At 46.1% G+C, this 22028-nt stretch overlaps 1 protein-coding gene across 1 annotated transcript; it reads right to left on the bottom strand.

Annotated features, from left to right (window-relative positions):
- On the bottom strand, nt 1-18115 carry golm2 (golgi membrane protein 2). Its single transcript, XM_023815150.2, has 10 exons — nt 16841-18115; nt 9901-9955; nt 9571-9673; nt 7791-7881; nt 6001-6094; nt 5601-5684; nt 5227-5511; nt 3414-3563; nt 2578-2745; nt 1-2116 (listed from the first exon to the last, which is right to left on the bottom strand). Exons 1-10 carry the CDS (start codon nt 17165-17167, stop codon nt 2040-2042), a joined length of 1434 nt encoding a protein of 477 aa, XP_023670918.1. The 5' UTR covers nt 17168-18115; the 3' UTR covers nt 1-2039.
- Nucleotides 18116-22028: the final 3913 nt, after the last annotated feature.

The raw sequence follows: 22028 nt of genomic DNA, 5'->3' as shown, positions 1-22028 counted from the left end.
TAACATTTGAAATTCTTTTTTGGTTTAATTCGTTGCTCCACAAATACAAATAGGACTAACTTGATAGCCTCTCTCATGCTTAAATGCCAGACTGCATCCAACTGTGCCCAATACCTGACTAGCCCCCACCTTAGAAACCATAGAAAATGTTAAGGTTCTTTTCTCAGACACTTCTGGTAACAAATACTTACTTTGTTTCCAAAACCTCTGAACAGTAATTTTAAAACACTGGGCTGATTGCATTACACCTGTTGATTACGTTTAGAAAATTATTTCTGTTGTAAATCTTTTTTTGTAAACAATTCAAAACCAGGCTCATGAAATTCGACTCAAAGCAAACCAAATTACCTCCTTTAATAAATTAAGATTACATTGTATTCAGGGTTATATTTTTATTATGATTCATATTATGGTGACTAACAGTCATCGCAGGTAACTTTTCAAGGGGGGGGGGGGGGTATCTGGGCACTCAATGCAAAGAACCAGAGGCTACAGTTAACAGAAAAACCCTCATGCACATTACTACTGCATTTTTACTGGGCATCAAAGTGTCCTATGTTAAATCAGACAATTAAGCATGTTTTATATCCAATTCACCTTCATTTTTGTATTGTTCTTAAATCATCCTTTAAAACAGGGTACATTAAATATGCTGATTCGCTCATTTCATTTAAAATCTGCACAAAATCTAAAATATTCTACTCCTGTGTTTTAAGCAAATTGCTTAAATAGTGAGGAAGAACAAAGCCTCCCCAAGAGATCAGTTTAAAAAAAAAATCCTAATCTATGTACATGAACATAGAAATAAAAACTTTAACAGCTGGAGTGTTTAAACTCCAGATGTGCAAAAGTTCAGAGCCCCTACCTGTATGTCGGAGTATGCAAATGCTGCAGTGTTACGCAATTCTGGGGGCTGCTATCAAAGTTTACAATTTCAATGCATGCAGCAACTACCTTGCTAGAGGCAATGTGCCTCACGGACCATTACATAAGTAAAAAAAAAATCATAATAAAAACAAAATCATGGGGGGGGGGGGGGGCAGTAGACATGAGAAATGTCCTTGGCTCCGCTGGTTCCGGCTCAAGTTTGCGAAGCCTCCTGGGTGAACAGCCGTAATAGCAGTTTTTCCAGAGCACAGGCACTCAGTAACTCAGCCTGTTTAGTCCTTACACATCGCCAAGGGGGAAAGCTGTTTTAGCTGGAAACAACCGTTCATCAGGGAAACAGGGGGGGAGCACAAGTAGATACATCCCAGGGAAAATCCATGTCCTGGTGGAGTACGAACATGACCGAGTCCGTAGGTGCTATGGGGTCCAGCGAAGGCAGGCAGCGGCAACCGGGGCGTACGGAGCAAGGGAAAGTCCAGTTTCCCACGTATAGGTGGGCTGTCGCTGACTACATAAAGGACTCTATGGGCAGTCTGCATTAGCTGCTGGGGACACGTTCTCATTTATACACATAAAGGACTCTATGGGCAGTCTGCATTAGCTGCTGGGGACACGTTCTCATTTATACACATAAAGGACTCTATGGGCAGTCTGCATTAGCTGCTGGGGACACGTTCTCATTTATACACATAAAGGACTCTATGGGCAGTCTGCATTAGCTGCTGGGGACACGTTCTCATTTATACACAACTTTCATTTCACAACAGAGTAGATTCTTCAGAATAATATTTATATACTTTATCCTTGCATGTGTGCATATGCATCGCTCTGTGGCACATAAGGAAATGCATTATGTTGTCAAAATGTAACGAGTTTAGGATTTAAAGGCTTCCTATGCAAACAACTGTCCAGTTCATTTTGTGTCCTTAAGTCTTCCAATGCCCTGACCTGAATGCCACTTATAAAGGGTGTGTGTGTGTGTGTGTGTGTGTGTGTGTGTGGTTGGGGGGTTAAAAAGAACTATTCAGTGAAACCCCCCCCCCCCCCCCCACCCCACCATTAGCAGGCTGCCAGCTTAGGCACCAGCGAATCACTGAACATTCTGTCCTTCTCGATGCGTGATCCTACTGAAGTTCTCATCTCCTGGTGGTCTACAGGATGTCCGCGCCTTGGTGCCGCTTCCCGTAGCCGACGATGCGGTCTCCCTGCAGCTCGCGGTCCTCGTCATCTGGGCCAAAAGGCAGCTAGCATTAGATGAGTGACCGGTACGGTGCTTATAGCAACTAAACCAGCAACTACACCAACAACTAAACCAGTATGTGTCAGAGCCGTTACAAAATGTGTGACATTCCTCCCCATGAGACCTTGTAACAAGCACACCGGCCCTAAGTCACCCTGAATAACATATTGATTGTGATGCATGTATTTACATTACCACACTAGTCTGCATATACCTTATCAGCTAAACTGATATCTCAAAATGAGGGCGGTCTGCGGGGCTCCCGAGTCCCCAGTAAGAGAATCATTTATGTTATGTTAGTTTGTCATGATATAATTTATGATCTGAGGCACACAGACACATGCATACAGACAGACAGGATGGAGACAGTGTCTCCATGCAGTGGGGGTTGGGGGGGGAATTATTTATTCATTTATTTAAAAAAAACACAGCCCGAAGCAGCAGCTCACCTTGGACATCTTCCTCCCCGCCATCACCATCCTCTTCCTCATTGTAGGCCAGCTCGGCCTGCTTGTCCGCCTCATACTCGCCCACGTTGCCGTCGTCCCCATTGTAGTCAGCCAGCTTGGATCCGTGCTGCGGGTCTGCTGGCGATTCATTCTCATCAAAGAAGCGACCTGTGGGGGGGGGGTGAGAGCTGTCAGGGGGCGTGGCGGGGACGCGGTCTGAGGGGGGGGGGGGGCACGGGAGAAGCGGTCTGAGGGGCGGGGGCACGGGAGAAGCGGTCTGAGGGGGGGGGCACGGGAGACGCGGTCTGAGGGGGGGGGGCACGGGAGACGCGGTCTGAGGGGGGGGGCACGGGAGACGCGGTCTGGGGGGGGGGGCACGGGAGACGCGGTCTGGGGGGGGGGCACGGGAGACGCGGTCTGAGGGGGGGGGCACGGGAGACGCGGTCTGAGGGGGGGGGCACGGGAGACGCGGTCTGAGGGGCGGGGGCACGGGAGACGCGGTCTGAGGGGCGGGGGCACGGGAGACGCGGTCTGAGGGGGGGGGCACGGGAGACGCGGTCTGAGGGGGGGGGGCACGGGAGACGCGGGCTGAGGGGGGGGGCACGGGAGACGCGGTCTGAGGGGGGGGGCACGGGAGACGCGGTCTGAGGGGGGGGGCACGGGAGACGCGGTCTGAGGGGGGGGGGCACGGGAGACACGGTCTGAGGGGGTGGGCGAGAGTGGAGGCGTGGTCGGGGGGGGTAAGGACACGGCAGGGGGCGAGCGGATGGGAGATGCAAACACACACCCCCACCCAAAGAAAGGGGGAGCCCACATAGGGGGGACGTGACACTCACTCTGGCGGTGGCGGACGGGCTCCGCTGGAGGGGACTCCCTGCCCTGCAGCTGCGGGTCCATGGGATTGGGCATTGCCTGAACAGCATTGGGGGGCAGAGCGTGCCAGGCTCCCCTCAGATCCCGGCCATCGCCCTGCACGTCGTCAGGAGCTGGGAGGAGGGGAGGGGGTGAGGTCTCATCGAGGCGCATCACGCACGTTACTTCTGCACGGGGCGCAGGTCAGCGTCTGACCACTGAACTGATTAGGGTGTCTTGGGTTGGAGCAAATTAATCAAGCTGTTCACATCTAGCAATGTCAGAGGCCAAACGCCCGGAAGTTTCCAGCGTTATTTTCATCTCATAAAAAAAATAACAACTATAATAAGCGCGCAGAGAATCTCCCGGGTAATTGCAGGCTAGGAGGGTTTTTGTGGGGCGTCTGTAGGATGCAGCCCCTGACCTCTGCCAGATGCACTACCGCTATCTTACACTTATTGTGTGTGTCACAAAGAGGGTGCTGACCATCACATTACCTGGGTGTAATGATTAAGAACTGCTGCATTCAAAAACAGCCATAACCAAAGACAATCCAGATTTAGAAGTACTACCTAAATTAAAAGTAGCATGCACTGTGGGTTTACAAACAGGTAAAGCACTGCATTTATTAAACGGCAATTTGTATTGTTACCTGCAGAGTGCAGCACAGCAAGAGCTATACACTGCAAACACAAAGCGCCTTTGTTAGGTCTGGTTACGTCTAGAAGTGATTCAGCAGGAAATGCTGCCCTCGAAGAGGAAGATTCATACATGAAAGAATGTTTAACGCATCCTGCCACAGCCCTGGGCAGGTTTCAGGCACAATCAAACATTAAAGGCACACAATATATTTCTCGCTAATTAATTCCACTAAAGCTAATAACCGAATGGGTTTCACAGTCTTCATGCACTCTGCTGTGCTTCTAGTACAGTCAATTATATACATCTACACATATGTACACATCAATTATATAAATGACCTACCAGTAATAAAATTCCAAATTAGGTACTTTACACTGGCTTCTGTTAAATCTACAAGTGCCTCATGTTCACTTTTAGTTAAAACATCGTGCAAAGTCGTGACTAGAAGAAACATTTGTCTAATAGAAATAAAAGAGGAGTGATATATAAAAATGTGCTTCAGCAACAAAGGGCTTTGATGGGGGGGGGGGGGGGGGACACCTCCCCTGTAAGGAAGGTCATGTGCATGACCAGGTACCTCATATCGGGTCCCAATGCATTTTAAAACTGACTGCTGCTCCATTAGCAATGACATGGTTAAGTGCGAGAATTTTACCATATTTTCATTAATGTACTTTTAGCAAAGGTTTGTATGGTTTATTATCATTATTCTTAGTGACCATGTCTGCCTGTTCATTACCAGACACAACAAAAAAAATATGTAAATCCTGCTCATGAAGGATAACTAGTTTAGTTATAATATTTACAACCACACGGTGACATGTTTTTAAGGCTGCGAGCATTTGTAGGCAGCATTTTGAGTCACTGGAAATTAAAGATGCCTTCTGCTGCTGACTTGCAATAGAGCGCCCCCTGGCTGCTGTCCTAAAGCAGCGCATTCCCTAAGGCTGTGACAGCCTGGCTGTCAGTCCGAATGGAACACAGCTTCCCAGTCAGAGGCTGCTCACTGCTGTGTCATTTTCAGGTACAGAGGTCTGCATATTACTTTTATCCACCCTGGAGGAAGGCAAACGGGGCACCGGCTGGCTGCTGTCTCCTCTACAAAGTATACAGACAGGACACCTAGAGGTCCGAGCAGGGCGGCTGCAGTCGTACCCTTGATCTGCCCGTGGTGCTCCCCCAGCTCATCTGCGCGGACGGACGCCTTGTTATCCTGGTCGAACACGACCGGCTGGTCAGCCACGGCCTGCAGAGGCTGGAGGCCAGCGCCTTCGTTTCCAGGGCTGTGCTGCTCCAAACCCGCCAGGTCCAGCGCGTTGTCACCCGGGTGGTCGTGACGTTCCTGGGATACATCCTGGGCGGGCTCGGCCCCCTCCCCCACATCGGCCCCCACCTCGCTCACGGGGATGTGCTTCTGGGTGATGGCTGGCTTCTTTGGGGCTGGGGAAGGAGCCGTTGGTGCAATACGTTACCTATGAGGGTGTACGGAAACTGTCCAGGATGCGGTGAAGAGCAAACTGATGTCTTACCAAAATCCAAATTGTCTGCCTTTCCAACTTCACTGTCCTCGATGCCGGGCATGCCAGCGTCGCTGCCAGGTTTGGCCATGTCGCCTGAGGTATGAGCAGGTAATTAGGAGACAATGCTTGTGCTAGCCAATAACTAATCACCACCACAGGTGTTTTTTTGTATTTTCAAAAGAATTAGAAGTACATTTTAAGACTGATTTGTGCCAGGTAATATTAAATATTGAATTTACTTTGCCGTGGTTAAAACACCACAGGTAACTAGCCTAATAAATCCTGACAAAATGACCCAGGTCAGATGCACAAAGTGTGAGAATCGCATCACCCAGGGAAGCATGCGTCTTGGTTGGTGAAGCCACGCCCTCCATTGTGGTTTGGTCAGCAGGGCGATCGTCACGGTTACCTTTCATCTCTGCCTCCTCGTGCCGGTTTCCGGTGGCCGCCCCCTCATCCTCCCGGGCCGAAAGCTTCCCCGTTTCATGATTCTGCAGCAGGTTCTGAAAAGAGAAACAAACAGATATGAGGCAATGAGGATGTCCGGTTCTCAGGGCCAATGCATCAGTCTGATTCATGCTCTGGACTCGGGTCTCTCACCGGGAGGCTGAGCTAACGCCAGCCGTGTGCCAAGAACCAGACAGGTTACCGGTAGAGATGGCACTGATCCGATACCCACTATCAGTACTGGGCCGATACTGGCAAAAAATCCTGGATTGGACATTGGGGGGGGGGGGGGCGGAATTGTTTTTTTTTTTTTTCTCCCAGAGATAGCTCTACACTGAAAGATCGTGAAAATTCTTGTAGCCTTAGCGCGTAATTTGACATTCGCGGTTTTGGTTAATCGCGAGTTGGCTGTGAACGATAAAATGGGAATATTTTTGGAGCTGGCTGAAAGATCGCAGAAACTTGTGTACGTCAAAAAACAATACCAAAATGGGATCACATTAAATCATACAATACATGAATATCAGTATACATAATATTTGTTAGTTAAGTACACACTATATCTTTAACGTTAAAAGTGTTGGCTTGGGTACAGCACTGTGCCTCAGTAACCAGCCTCACGCACATGTTAGCTGTCAGATTGTAGTGCTGTTCATTTTGCATTTCTAATAATAATAGGTTCTAAGCGTACTGCTCCCAGTACATACAGTAGTAACTGTACAAACAGGGGTATAATTTAGATGGTTTTTATATTATATAAAACTGTCTTGATAGGAAATAACAATGTAATTTGATATGGGTTGAGGTTAAGGGTACCCAAGTATTTATTGCATATTTTAACAATGGCGGTGATCTGCCACCCCTAAGCCTTGTGAATGTAAAGGGGGGCTGCAGGGAAAAAAGCACATCTGCAGAGTGCAGTGCAAGTGCAGTGCAAGTCAGACCAGTGCTGATTTTTCTTAAGTCTGAACACATTAAAATTTGACTTAAAAATGGGTTAGTTGGGGGCCTATACAGTGGTATTGGTATGAATTTGGCAACAGACTGCACAGTTTGCACTTTAAGAACCATCTCTATTATTTTTTGTGAACGTTGTTACCGAATAAAAAAAAAGCAGACTTGTGAAAACCTTGCTGGTCGTGGATTTCGTCCTGTAGCCGAGAGGCGTGGCGTTTGTTTGAGCCACATGACCATTACGTTTTCCTAATCTCAGCGTACTCAAACAGTGCAGCTACAACACGTAAATGTAGGTAGTCTGCCATGTTAAATGAAATGTATTTACACAAATATCTCATTTACTGCTTAGGAGATAATGAAGTGGGAAAAAATACTGGCATCAGTATCGGTATATACTCAAAATTTTTATATTAGGATCAGACCAGGAAAAATTATATTGTGCCTTCTCTAGTTACCGGTTCACCATCATGTTTACTGAACTTTTTCAGACAACTACTACCAGAAATCAAGAGGAGATGTAGTATTTTTTTTTTTTTACTAGAATAAACACATGACCCACAAAAGCCTGTACAAAACATCTTGATATGACACATAAATGTGGAACCACAAGGGGGCAGCACAATCCCAAACATAAAACTAAGGCCATTCTTTGCAGCCACTGCAGCTAACGGTATGGAAAAGCATTAAGTATTAAAGGTTGAATTATACCCAGTCACATGTCACATCCATTTAGAATACAGGCAGAACCCTGTGGAGCAGGGAGCCCCCTGCTGGTTAAAACTGTGCAATCCTGACCCGTCTCAGCTTTGCAGCCTCCTGCTCCAGGATCTTTATCCTCTCCTCGTATTCCTCCTTCAGCTGGGCGATTTGGCGGCCACACTGGAAACTGTCACACACACAAAACACAGACACGAACAAGCTGTGTAATTCGACAGTGCAGACATGGAGACACGCCGATTGTAAAACTGCAGTAGGTCACGAACTGTGTGGAAACTCAGGGTGCCACTAACAACTATTTTTCTATCAATTCATCTGTCAACTCTTTTACCTATTGGTTGAGTAATCTAAACAATTGATTTTCTTCCTGAAAATAAAACTGACCATTTCATTGAAGTTAATATTATTGTGACAAGAACAAACTATGTTATTGCAGGGCTTCTGATAATGGACGTCAGCTTTTCGGCACTATATGGACGTTATTTATGTCCACAATTCGAGATTAGCAGCATGCCTAGAATGTTAATGAGAGGCATATTGTGATGCCCAAAAGTTATACTAATCTGTGTGAATTTGGTGTATCCTTAGGCTCAGTTAGCGGAGCCACATGCAGCTCTTTTGGTGAATCATGGAAGCGATAAGCACTGAAGTGGTGGTGAAGAAAGGGACAGATCAGCAACCACAGCATCTTTTAAAAGAGGGGATATTGTGGGTAAATAAGGCAAAACGATGATGGTGGTGTGGTGGTACTTTTTGCTAATTAAAAGTCAGACAACAGTTTTCATTTTTATTTGTTACTTTTTTTTAATTTTGTGTCCGTCTTCGTTTCAACTTTAGTTTACAATAATAACACTGGTCCCAAGAAGCCCAGCACGTATAACCATGCAGACTGGCACTGTCAATCAATGTAGAATAAGCCCAGATTGTAGCCTAAACGTTTTCTCAACAATTTATTCAATGGAAATTCCAAGGTAGCAGGCAGACAACTTTATGGCTTTAATAATGAGTATTTAGCAGCTACGAGGACAAAAGATTAAAAAGCTCTCCGTATTAAGGGTAATTTAATAAACATGAATTGACAGCACTTAGGGTGGTTTTGCTTATTTTGGCAACTGCGTGTTTGCGCTCAGAACGCCGGCTGCGTGTTTGCGCTCAGAACGCCGGCTGCGTGTTTGCGCTCAGAACGCCGGCTGCGTGTTTGCGCTCAGAACGCCGGCTGCGTGTTTGCGCTCAGAACGCCGGCTGCGTGTTTGCGCTCAGAACGCCGGCTGCGTGTTTGCGCTCAGAACGCCGGCTGCGTGTTTGCGCTCAGAACGCCGGCTGCGTGTTTGCGCTCAGAACGCCGGCTGCGTGTTTGCGCTCAGAACGCCGGCTGCGTGTTTGCGCTCAGAACGCCGGCTGCGTGTTTGCGCTTCAGGTGTTCATGCAAAGCGCTGGTGCCACTGAACTCTGCACAGTGTAAAACAACCTCTTGTTCTGTGATACTCTAAAGTAGTCCTGTAATTATGTAGTGATATTAAAGCAAAATGTTTGATATTTAGAAATGAAAAATGTAATTTTATTATAAGAATAAAAAAAACGATGCGTCGATTTAAAATACTGATGTCAATGCGTCATTAACCATGTCGACGAATGGCGGCAGCCCTAGTGGAAACGCTTCCTGCTGCGTCCCCTGAAAGCTGGAGCCATGGTCTGACTGCACCATCACGGCCTCATAAGGCCTGGACGTCTCTCTGACACTATCATACACTCCGGCTGAACTGGATCTGCTTTATTCCCAGGTGTTCCAGCACACCCCAATTCCCCAACGTTCCAACGCACCCCAGTTCCCAGTACATGCCGGCTCCCCAAAGCTCACCTCTCGTACTCCAACCTCTTCTCCAGCTGCGTGCTGTTCCTTTTCGTCTCATGCAACTGCTCCTCTTGCTTCTGGAACTCCTGCTGCAGGTCCCTCAACTGATCTGAGAACAGGGTGACACAAAAGATTAGCTTGCTCGCCAATCATGGCAAATCACGAAATCACCCAGCTCAGACTCACGCAGCGGTGTTTGAACAACAAACAGGAGGAGTCCTGATCTCTACTACACAGTTTTGACCTTCTTTATGAAGATGACTCAGAATCCACCCCCCCGTGTCTTTCACATCACATCCGGTGTCATTTAAAAACTGCTTTCGCAGCTGCTCTTACCTCTCAGCCTCTGCATCTCTGTAGCCTGAATTGTACCATCATTCTGGAGCTTCATCTGAAGGACAACGGGAGAAGACCGTCATCACTCAGACCACCTCACCAAGGTACACTTCTGCTACCCATGCGAGCCTCGGAGTACTGTGATCATGTCACTCACAAAGACACACAGGCTAAGGCAAAAGTGAAAGTGTTTAATGCCATTTCGCGTTTACTTTCTGGAATTGTGTATCCATATGTAGAACTGTCGGTTCTAGTTCCCTGGAGGAACAGCACATACAGTGGAACACATAGAGGTACACAACTTACAGTGAACAAAGAACTCGTAATTAAAGAAGAGAGAAAACCAGGGGGAAAGAAAGATTTGCTTGACATGGATTGGACAGGCTGGGTACCAGAGCACAACAGAATAACATGACATAACGTAACACAGCATAAATACTGGGTGGAACAACATCCGTCCCAGGAACCGGTTTGGCAGGGTGCCAGTGTACAATGATATGTTTCTATGCAAAGTCCTCACCACAAATTGTAGGGCTACTGGAAAGCAAAAAAATAACACAGAAAATAAAACAAATAAAATCTCTCCTCAGTCATTTATGACTGGGGAGTAATTCAAAGTGAGCCATTTCAACTGCTGATTTTCCCAGTCGAGGCATTTCCAACTGGCCAAACACCAGAATCAGAGATGCACCGAGCTACCGGCCAGGGGCCGCAATCGGCCGGTTATCAGCATGCCCGGACCAGGACCGGAGATGGCTGGCCAGTCTCATGCATTACTGATACTGAACCGGTCCGTTTTACACGTGCCACACGTCATATACACAGTGGCGCAGCCACGGGCACGCTCACAGCCACGGGCACGCTCACAGCCACGGGCACGTCATTACAGTGGAAGTTCTTCACTGTGAGTGTTGACGACACAGAGCTTGGAATTTGTAATTCATGTAAAGCCAAAGTAAAGCATGGAGGAACCAACACGAAAACGTGGTGAAACATCGGATGTAAACTTTAAACTGATTATTAAACATATACTACATCAGGGGTCTCCAACTCTGGTCCTGGAGAGCTACCGTCCAGTAGGTTTTCTATCATACCCGGCTTCTGATGAGCCACACCTGTTCTCAGGTAAATACCAGGAACAGGTGTGGCTCATCAGAAGCCAAGTGGGACAGAAAACCTACTGGATAGTAGCTCTCCAGGACCGGAGTTGGAGACCCCTGTACTAGATAATCTTGAAAAGGAATAATCATTAAAATTGCAAAGCTAGCTAAGGCTATTTAAGGTATTTACTATGACAGAGTAAAAATGTTTTAGCGAAACTGTAACCCCCCTGCAATATAATGTCCATATAGTATGAAGGTAAGAAAAAGGTTGATCTTAATCTAGCTCACTAGTGAAGTAAGAATTGTATGTGCATAACATGCAGTGTTGGTATTAATATTACCCTGCACCTATTTGGAAGAGTATAGTACATTTCAGTTTCATTTGGAGGTTTGTAACCTATGGACTTATGGATAAAGTTTGGTGTACAGAATCTCATTTTCAGTCAGTTGTTATTTGTACCTCTTTCTAGTAACAGAGCACTTTATTCTGAGACTTCAATGAGAGAAAATGGTGTAAATTAGTGCAGTTTAGGGGAAACTGTAAAGTTTAACAATTTCTTTTATTATGGCAAAAAATGCACTGAAAAGTTGACTTTTGTTTGTACATGCTGTTAATTATATTTCTTAGAAGTAAATCTGGAATCGGTAAAAATCGGTATCGGTCAGTTACACCTGCAACAACATCGAAAATTGGAATTGGCCAAGAAAATTGCAATCGGTGCATCTCTAACCAAAATATCACCCTAAATCCTTCAGTCAACTAGATCCTTTCTGATGCTCAGACAGGATTCAAAAGACCAGCAGGAGTGGATATGAATTTCAATTTTAAATTTTAAAAAATGGAAGAAGAATGGAGAGAAGCGGCCAGCATGTGTGTGTGAGCGTGGAGAGCGTGTGCGTCTCAGCCCGGCAGGCTGCTCGCACTGCATGCTATCCTTTGTCTTACTGCCTTTGCCCTACTCCTCAATGCGTGGGCACTGCACACATTCTGCCAGCAGAATACAAATGTGGACTCTTAAGAATGACGTAATGCCTAGACCGTAGTTTTGATTTTGGGTTGGAGCAGTCAGCCAGGGAATAAGGCCCCACTGCACCCGCTGCTGGCCTGAAGGGCACACTGACCAGCGTGTGCAGAGAGAAGCCTGGGAATAAGGCCCCACTGCACCCACTGCTCGCCTGAACAGCACACTGACCAGCGTGTGCAGAGAGAAGCCTGGGAATAAGGCCCCACTGCACCCGCTGCTGGCCTGAAGGGCACACTGACCAGCGTGTGCAGAGAGAAGCCTGGGAATAAGGCCCCACTGCACCCACTGCTGGCCTGAAGGGCACACTGACCAGCGTGTGCAGAGAGAAGCCTGGGAATAAGGCCCCACTGCACCCACTGCTCGCCTGAACAGCACACTGACCAGCGTGTGCAGAGAGAAGCCTGGGAATAAGGCCCCACTGCACCCACTGCTCGCCTGAACAGCACACTGACCAGCGTGTGCAGAGAGAAGCCTGGGAATAAGGCCCCACTGCACCCACTGCTCGCCTGAAGGGCACACTGACCAGCGTGTGCAGAGAGAAGCCTGGGAATAAGGCCCCACTGCACCCGCTGCTGGCCTGAAGGGCACACTGACCAGCGTGTGCAGAGAGAAGCCTGGGAATAAGGCCCCACTGCACCCGCTGCTGGCCTGAAGGGCACACTGACCAGCGTGTGCAGAGAGAAGCCTGGGAATAAGGCCCCACTGCACCCACTGCTCGCCTGAACAGCACACTGACCAGCGTGTGCAGAGAGAAGCCTGGGAATAAGGCCCCACTGCACCCACTGCTCGCCTGAAGGGCACACTGACCAGCGTGTGCAGAGAGAAGCCTGGGAATAAGGCCCCACTGCACCCGCTGCTGGCCTGAAGGGCACACTGACCAGCGTGTGCAGAGAGAAGCCTGGGAATAAGGCCCCACTGCACCCGCTGCTCGCCTGAAGGGCACACTGACCAGCGTGTGCAGAGAGAAGCCTGGGAATAAGGCCCCACTGCACCCACTGCTCGCCTGAAGGGCACACTGACCAGCGTGTGCAGAGAGAAGCCTGGGAATAAGGCCCCACTGCACCCACTGCTCGCCTGAACGGCACACTGACCAGCGTGTGCAGAGAGAAGCCTGGGAATAAGGCCCCACTGCACCCATTGCTGGCCTGAAGGGCACACTGACCAGCGTGTGCAGAGAGAAGCCTGGGAATAAGGCCCCACTGCACCCATTGCTGGCCTGAAGGGCACACTGACCAGCGTGTGCAGAGAGAAGCCTGGGAATAAGGCCCCACTGCACCCGCTGCTGGCCTGAAGGGCACACTGACTCCACACTGGCCACTCCACACTCCTTTGTCCTGTTATTCTCTACCCCTCACTTTTCTCCTCCGTGTCACCACTGGTGGCCTGCAGGGGGAGCCACACCATGTGCTGGATAAATTATAGCTTTTTCAGAACCTGCTTTCTGCGTGCATTCTTCATAATTAGGGTTGGCCGATCCACATTTTTCAGTTCTGATCCAGATTCCGGTACAAGAGCTATTACTTTAGTATTTTTATATAATAAATACATATTTATACCACATATAATATTTGTAACAAATCATCCCTTGCTTATTCATATCACTTATGCCGTCTCGCAAAATTGCGTGTGCTTTATTTAGTTTTCCAGTAAACACTACTTCCACCTCTCAAAACATGCAAATCAAAGATTGCAAATCGCTGTGCTACAAGTTCCTGTTAAAAGTGTAAAATACTCCCAGACCGTCAACCTCTTATCTGATGTCCTTACGCTCCTTGTACGGCCAAGGGTTTGCGCGTGACGTCACAGCAGGCAGAAGTCACTGCGCTCACACCCAATGAGCGGCAGTGATAGCATTCAGTTTGAATGCTGCAAAACACGCATGTAAAATGGAAAGAGCTGTCGTGCGACTGTTTGTACTAATCGAAACACGAAATAGGAGCTGTCTTTTTACAAACTGCCAAAAACTAAACGAGAAAGTATCGGACGTGGAACGGTCACATGCGGCCGATTCCTGATCAGATAAAAATGTCTGGATCGGCACCAATACTGATCCGAATATCAGATCAGTGCATTATGAATAATCTAATGATCTATAAAGGTTAACCCTCACAGAGTAATAAAACCTATATTTTATTAAACTGTTCATAAAAGCCCACAGTGAACACTGACAGCTAATTGCCTGCCATATGAAACAATGTATAGTCACACAGTGGTTTCTTGTGATGAGACAATGGACCAGGCAGAAAACAACAAAGGTAGCAAAACCTTTGGACCTGTACGTAATGCTGCGCACTCGTCTGGGCTGTTCCCCTTCTCAGTCTTTACCGAGAACCCAAACAGTATAGATGTACACAGATTAGTAATTATTCTGCATTCTAAGGCCACGCCAAGTACTGGCAGACATGTACAAAGCGGACGACCTCCTGCAAGATCCAGGAAAAAAAATAACCACAGTTACTGACTCATCCACGCATCATGATTGCCCCCTCCGGAGCAGGTCGCACTGAAGACAGCGACACGAGCACGAGCTACCACCGTCTCCGGCGGGCCGACGAAGGCCACCAGCAAGGCGCACCGCGGAGGATCAGACGCTCTCTGCTATTGCGCGAGTCCCACATTGGTACAGAAGGTAGCAAGGCTGGGAAACCTGACGTCGCTCTGCTTTGGGAAGCAGGATAAAGCATGTGGGTGACAGGAAAAACACCCCTAAAAGACAGACAATTACTCTGCCCTTGAAGAAAACAGAAAAAAGGCCCGAATGCATGGGTGTGCACTGACGGGGCTCTGCCAGCACTCTGAAGCAACTCAACTCTGCCAGCACTCTGAAGCAACTCAACTCTGCCAGCACTCTGAAGCAACTCAACTCTGCCAGCACTCTGAAGCAACTCAACTCTGCCAGCACTCTGAAGCAACTCAACTCTGCCAGCACTCTGAAGCAACTCAACTCTGCCAGCACTCTGAAGCAACTCAACTCTGCCAGCACTCTGAAGCAACTCAACTCTGCCAGCACTCTGAAGCAACTCAACTCTGCCAGCACTCTGAAGCAACAAACTCTGTACAGCACTGATGCTTATGGTCTGCTTCCATTTAACCCTCTCAGTCGGCAAACCACCGTACTTCTCATTTACCTTCTTTTTTTTTTTTTAAATAAATAACACAAACATGTCCGGCTGAGAGCTAAAGGAACAAAGATGTCACACTTGTACTCAGTGCCGCGCCTCACTTACAACAAAACGCAAACGTGTAAACGAGGCACGTTCACACGTTTGCAGTTAGTCCTGCTTAGCCGGCCACTGAGGCTGCGACTTTGCCAGCGAGTTTCCCATCCAGTCCGTTTAGAAGTTAATCTAGCAAAACTTTAAGCTGTACATTGTTTAAGCAGCGTATTAACCAGGGGTTAAAAATCAACTACAGGTTGCTGCCGCGGGATGGCTAAGAGGGGACATGATCTCCATAACACTGCAACGAAATTGTGTTTTCTAAGATCCATGAGACAGAAACGGTTCGACCAAGCCTAGTGTTCCAATATAAGGGTTTTATAGCCAATAGCATTGCACAAACAAAGCACCCACCAAACTGGTATGAACTGAAACAGTAGATATAAAAAAAAAAAAGGATCAACAGGAGAACAGATTAGTTAGGAAGGAAGTGACACTTGGCAGAGCTACACTGACTGGCCCCAGGTCTTTGGACTGAGAGCAGATGGTTGAGCAGGACCACAGGCCACATCTGGGCCTACCAGCAAGAGGACAGGAAGCCAGGAGCTGCTACGCTAGGGATGACAAATCACGCTTAAAAATGCATATTTATCAGGCTTATTAGTAATTCAGAGATGATGACAGTATGCAGCTGAAAATAAGGGGTCACTAAAAATCGATGGGATGAATTCATTAATATCAGAGAGTCAAAGAGGGTAGCTGCAGGGGCACCAGCAGAATACATTTATGTAAATGCGGTGTAAACGAGAAGCGGATATACCAGTTCCCTGCCGCAACTGGTAAAGCGACTCCGGTGACATTGAGCTGCTGGGGAGCCCTAGCTGCACGTGCTGCTGCCATGGAAACAGGCGAAACTTCGGGGCGCTGCCGGAGCCGCGAAATGCGGCGCTTTGCCCCATGCTTGCGGGAATAAGCCTCGACTCCAGTGATTTTATTCAAGGAACATTTCAATAAACCCCAAAAAAAGTGAAGGGGAAGAAAAAGCAGGCTGTCCCAAAGCCCTCACCTTCACGCCAGCTAGCGCGACATTTTATGCGCTCTGAGCCAGAGGCAAAATTGAGGCTGCTGTGAGCTGGAAAAAACACAGATTAAACAATACAATCTCCCAAATTATGTTATTTGAAAATACTCTGACATCTGGCACATTTTTTAATGACGGGCCAATGATTCCCCAGAATAAAATTTAAAAAGATGACGATTAAAAGAACCCCTGTACAGGCAATTAAAACAAGGGGTGCAGATGAGGATACTGATATGCAGTAATCAGCTTGGAAACAGGAACCATGGAAATCATGCTGAAACAAACCCCACTTCCCCAACACGCTCCCCTTGGTTCTAACAGGTCCACCTGCCTGTAGACAGTATAATGTAACATTATCATTTAAATCCCTAAGATTCAACAAGTAGACAACTTCGTTATACTTTTGGTGGACATGTGCTGCTTTTATAGCAGAGCCCATGGCAGACCACAGTACGAAAGGTCTTAGCTACTGCCCCAGCGCATCGTGAATTCAAGAGCAGTACAAACACACCAGGCGGCTCTCGATTCGTCAGTGTTCGGCTGCTCAGCTGCCATTCGGGGCGCAACGGGTACCTTTTCGTCGGCGCACTTCTTGACCTGCGCGTCGCGGGTCTGCAGTTTGCCTTCCAGCGCGCCAACATCCACCTCCCTCTGGTCGATCTGCTTCCGATGCGTGTCCACCTGCGCCATCAGCTCAGAGTTGCGCTTCTCCAAGCGACTGCGTGCAGCATCCGTGCGCTTCACCTGCGTCTGCACTTCGGCCAGCTCGTCCAGCAGACGGCCGTGCTTGCTGGACACGGCCCAGTAGTTGAACGACAGGATGAGGATGACCACCATGAGTGCAACCAGGATCAAAGACGGGAGCCGGCCCCCTCTCCGATTCGCACCGAAACCAACCATATTTACTTAAATAATCTGTAAGACGACGGCGAAAATGACAGCTACTTGACTCCTACCTAACACCTACTAAATGTTAGATACCGGAAAATCACACTGTAAATTCAGTAAATTACGCCGCTTATTGTGACTCGGAGCCCTGATTGTTCATCCCTTTCCACGCAAATGATAATTTCCCCGACGTCCGTTCATACACAGCCCCATACACGATGCTTACATCGACACGGCCTACCGTAATGGTCAACGCCACTAACCGATTTCTACGAGACGGAAGCCCCTTTGTATGCGAGCACACATTATATGAGCTTTTTGTCACTAAGAAATTCCGATTTAATCTTTTACACCCCCATGGTGCGGTACGCCGCGCACGAATGTTACCATCAGGCGGCGTAAACCAGTCCTGCCAAAGCAGCAATCCACATCTAGTAGACTAAATATAAATACAGCAAAACGGTACTGTCCATTCAATAAAGACAAGGAAAAAGATGAATAAAATGCAACAGTCTAGTCCTTGTTAACGAGTGCAAAGCCTGCCATTTATGACTGGTAAAAAAAAAAATGACACGCCAGCCACTGCAGTATGTCAAATCCCTTAACTTTACCAGGCAGGTGCGGCAAGCAAATAGCGCCTCGCGTTATTGTCTGTTGATACTTCTTCGGCACCTCACTCAGCCCTTACGGATTTGACGCCAAGCGGACTAGCTTGCAAATTGAATCGTAGCTAGCTAACGAGACAGGGATACTGTTACTAGCGCGTAAGCCACACGTAGCGTGCATAGGGCTAGCCTGCTGAGCCTCGGTCACATTGCATTAAAAACAAAAAAAAAAGAACAACGCAAATGACACTTCCTAATTTGCAGCTGCATCTACTGCCGATATCTCCGATTTGCCTAATTCCTTCCTGGCGTTATTTTACACAAGAACGACCTATAGTAGACTGCCCGTAAGGCGGGCTATGCAGATGATTGTCGATAATAATAACCAATAGAAACATGGGAAGTAAGAGCACAGACTCTGTGATTGGTCATCTCTTGGGTGCTCATTCGCAATAATCGGATTGGAACACCCATAATATGGGCTGTCCATTCTGAGGACTTCCATAGTTCGGTTGAACCGGTTATCGCGATGCGCATGCGCAATGAGTCTTAAATTTCTTAAACGCATGGTGCAAGAAGCAGTGATCTAAAAGCCGATACGGTTAAATTCTTTTTGGCGTGTTGAGCAAGATTCATGGATTTACATGCATTTCGAAAGACAGTTTAACCTTGCAAAACCTGAACTCCTGGTGTTGGCAATGACAATTTATTACATGTTTTGGAAAAATTAAATATGTAAACAAAAATAATAGTGCTTTTATAAAATAGTATACATTGTGGCAACCATTTTAAAACATAAATTATGACAAACTAACAATTAAAGCATATGAGGAAATTATTGTTTTCTTTTTATTTGTACCCGAACTCATCTGATAATTTAATAATTCCCTTCGGTTGACAAACTGGGTAACCGTGTTTCTTACGTAATGATAAACATGTGCACATTCTGTGACATATACCAGGTGTGGTAATTCTTTAAACTCTTGAATTTAAATACGACATATTAACAAAATAATAAATTAAAATAAATAATATAAACATGTATTTTTAGTTATTTTTTTTTAATCGTGGTAGACAAGTGGGGCATGGTACACAAACGATTCGAACCTGATATGATGTTAAAATCTCAAAATCATTTGCTATTTGGATACTTAAGGTACTACGATGGCGTTTTAGGGCAACTTCCAAAAATGTAAGACTTCAACAATAAAGTTTTTTTACATGAGCAACATAGTCAGTAGGTAGCGCTATTGGATAGTTTAACAAATGAAATGTTCATAGTTAAGTATGGTATTTTCATTTAAAAGACACTTTATATCGCATTGTATTTGCCATGCAGATTTAGTGAGATACATTTTGGTTACGAACAGATGGGCCTACGACATTTAAACATAAATTCTGCAAACACCGTCAGTTAATCATATAGCTCAATAATTCATCCCTTAAGCCTCATGTTTCTTACAAAATCCATTGCTTTTTGATTGTACGTGTTTGAACCTGAAGTATACTTGAAGCTTTTAGGGATGATTTTCAGTTTTATGCCGCTTTTAAAATTTTGACACAAGTCATTTAGGGCAATTAAAATAACAAATATCTTTCTATGGACTTATTTTGTAACTTAAATGAAGTGTTTTTAGTTCTTAGTAAAATGCATCCTTACGAGAATTATTATCGCTCGAACAAAAATCTAGCGAGAAATGCATTTATTTTTCAGAAAAAGCACTGATTAGATCCCAAGGATGTAGATTTGGGTATGGACGGCGTGGACAGGGCTCCACCAATATTGTGGGAGAACCATGTGTGTCTACGGGGTCGAGGTTCGGGACATTTGGTTCCTACCATGAGTTAAAATCAGAATCAGAGGAAGGGAGGAGCCCTGCCAGGTACGGGGAGAGGAGTCCTGAATATGTCTCTCCATACATTAGTTCAGCGATACTCAACCTTTGGGTCGTAATCCAGATTTGAGTCGCGGCAAGCTCTGAAAACGTTGCGAGGCAGAGCTGGAAATGTAAGCATTTTAAAACCAGCAAACTCTTACGCTGATCCATGATCAGATTTCCCAACCCCAATCCTAGAATTAACTCATATAAACGGGTCTCGGGTCTGCAAATGCTTAAGGCAAAATTAGTGAACACTCACCCAGTCCAAGAAGCCATACCAAATATGGTTAATTTAAAATTCACTGGTACATCCAACCAGATTTGTGCAATAGACATTGATTGGCATAGGTTGCACAGTGCACTGCGTTCATTTAAACCTATGCTTCATATAGCTGGCATGGTAAAAAATTGGGTCACAGTTGAGAACCACTGCATTTGTTAGTTATCATCCTATTTATGATCACAGACTTAAAGATGCACTGTGTTCGTGTCTTGGCATGTTGTGTTACCAATAAAACAATATAAAATAAATTGATAAATTTGCTAAAAAAAAGTTAGGCCTATTTTTATTTGATATGGGTACGGTACAGTAGTTAAACGACAGGCATACTTGACTTTTTTTTAAAGCATGACTTGTAAATGAAACTGAATATACATCAAAATGGCTTTTACCTGCAAGTAATATTCTGGCTTATTAATTTGTAATGTCCCCATGAAAATGCATTAAAATATCAAGCTATTGCTCTTACATGTCTTACCTCTAGCAAAGTCTCCACGCGAGAAATGAGTCTAGTCAAAGCTACTTTAAAGCTGGAAAACACACTGTGACAAGATCTGATTTGTACATAAGGAGGCGGTACTGAGCTCTTTCTCTAAACCCGGGTTCATACCAATGCCGTAACCAAACCGACGCCCTTGCTACATTCATTTGTAAGGTAGATACTGAAAGAATGACCACAATGTATTTCCTGGACCCCTTCCCCTTTCTAAATTCTATTCCTTCAACACCCAAAACCTCAACACGTTCACAAGGTCAAGTATTTTCTGCAGTCACCCAGCCCTTTACTGCAATTAAGCTGTGTTCCTTCATTTTTGGCGTGATCTGTCTCCAAATTTGATCAGTTCCTATACAATGCGTTTCCAAAGTTTGAAAAAGATTCATCAAATACCTTTTGAGTTATCGTGCCAACGAGCACGCATGTGTAGCGGTGGTGAACCGATCCATAAAGCATATTAACTCCCGGTCTGGGAATGTAATTATAACAGTATATGCTTGCATTTGTAGTACAGCTTTAAAAAATCATGTGCCTGAATTACTTCAAATGGTTACATAATATTATAATATCTCAATAACGTGAACTAATACATTTAAATGGTGTATTCTCGTTCATTTTATTAAGATCAGACTGTCTAGTGAAGGCTTAGCTTGTATTTTTACAGATCTCCAGTAATGCCCTAGTTAACCAGTATGTGGCTGTCACTTTACTTTCACACTGTGTCTTGTGCAAAAGCTAAACACAAACATAAAGCACATTAATTAATGATGAATATACACTCACCTAAAGGATTATTAGGAACACCATACTAATACGGTGTTTGACCCCCTTTCGCCTTCAGAACTGCCTTAATTCTACGTGGCATTGATTCAACAAGGTGCTGAAAGCATTCTTTAGAAATGTTGGCCCATATTGATAGGATAGCATCTTGCAGTTGATGGAGATTTGTGGGATGCACATCCAGGGCACGAATCTCCCGTTCCACCACATCCCAAAGATGCTCTATTGGGTTGAGATCTGGTGACTGTGGGGGCCATTTTAGTACAGTGAACTCATTGTCATGTTCAAGAAACCAATTTGAAATGATTCGAGCTTTGTGACATGGTGCATTATCCTGCTGGAAGTAGCCATCAGAGGATGGGTACATGGTGGTCATAAAGGGATGGACATGGTCAGAAACAATGCTCAGGTAGGCTGTGGCATTTAAACGATGCCCAATTGGCACTAAGGGGCCTAAAGTGTGCCAAGAAAACATCCCCCACACCATTACACCACCACCACCAGCCTGCACAGTGGTAACAAGGCATGATGGATCCATGTTCTCATTCTGTTTACGCCAAATTCTGACTCTACCATTTGAATGTCTCAACAGAAATCGAGACTCATCAGACCAGGCAACATTTTTCCAGTCTTCAACTGTCCAATTTTGGTGAGCTCGTGCAAATTGTAGCCTCTTTTTCCTATTTGTAGTGGAGATGAGTGGTACCCGGTGGGGTCTTCTGCTGTTGTAGCCCATCCGCCTCAAGGTTGTGCGTGTTGTGGCTTCACAAATGCTTTGCTGCATACCTCGGTTGTAACGAGTGGTTATTTCAGTCAAAGTTGCTCTTCTATC

The sequence above is a fragment of the Paramormyrops kingsleyae genome, chromosome 11 (genome assembly GCF_048594095.1).
Source record: "Paramormyrops kingsleyae isolate MSU_618 chromosome 11, PKINGS_0.4, whole genome shotgun sequence".
Taxonomy (NCBI): domain Eukaryota; kingdom Metazoa; phylum Chordata; class Actinopteri; order Osteoglossiformes; family Mormyridae; genus Paramormyrops; species Paramormyrops kingsleyae.
This window is presented reverse-complemented; position numbering and strand designations above follow the sequence as displayed.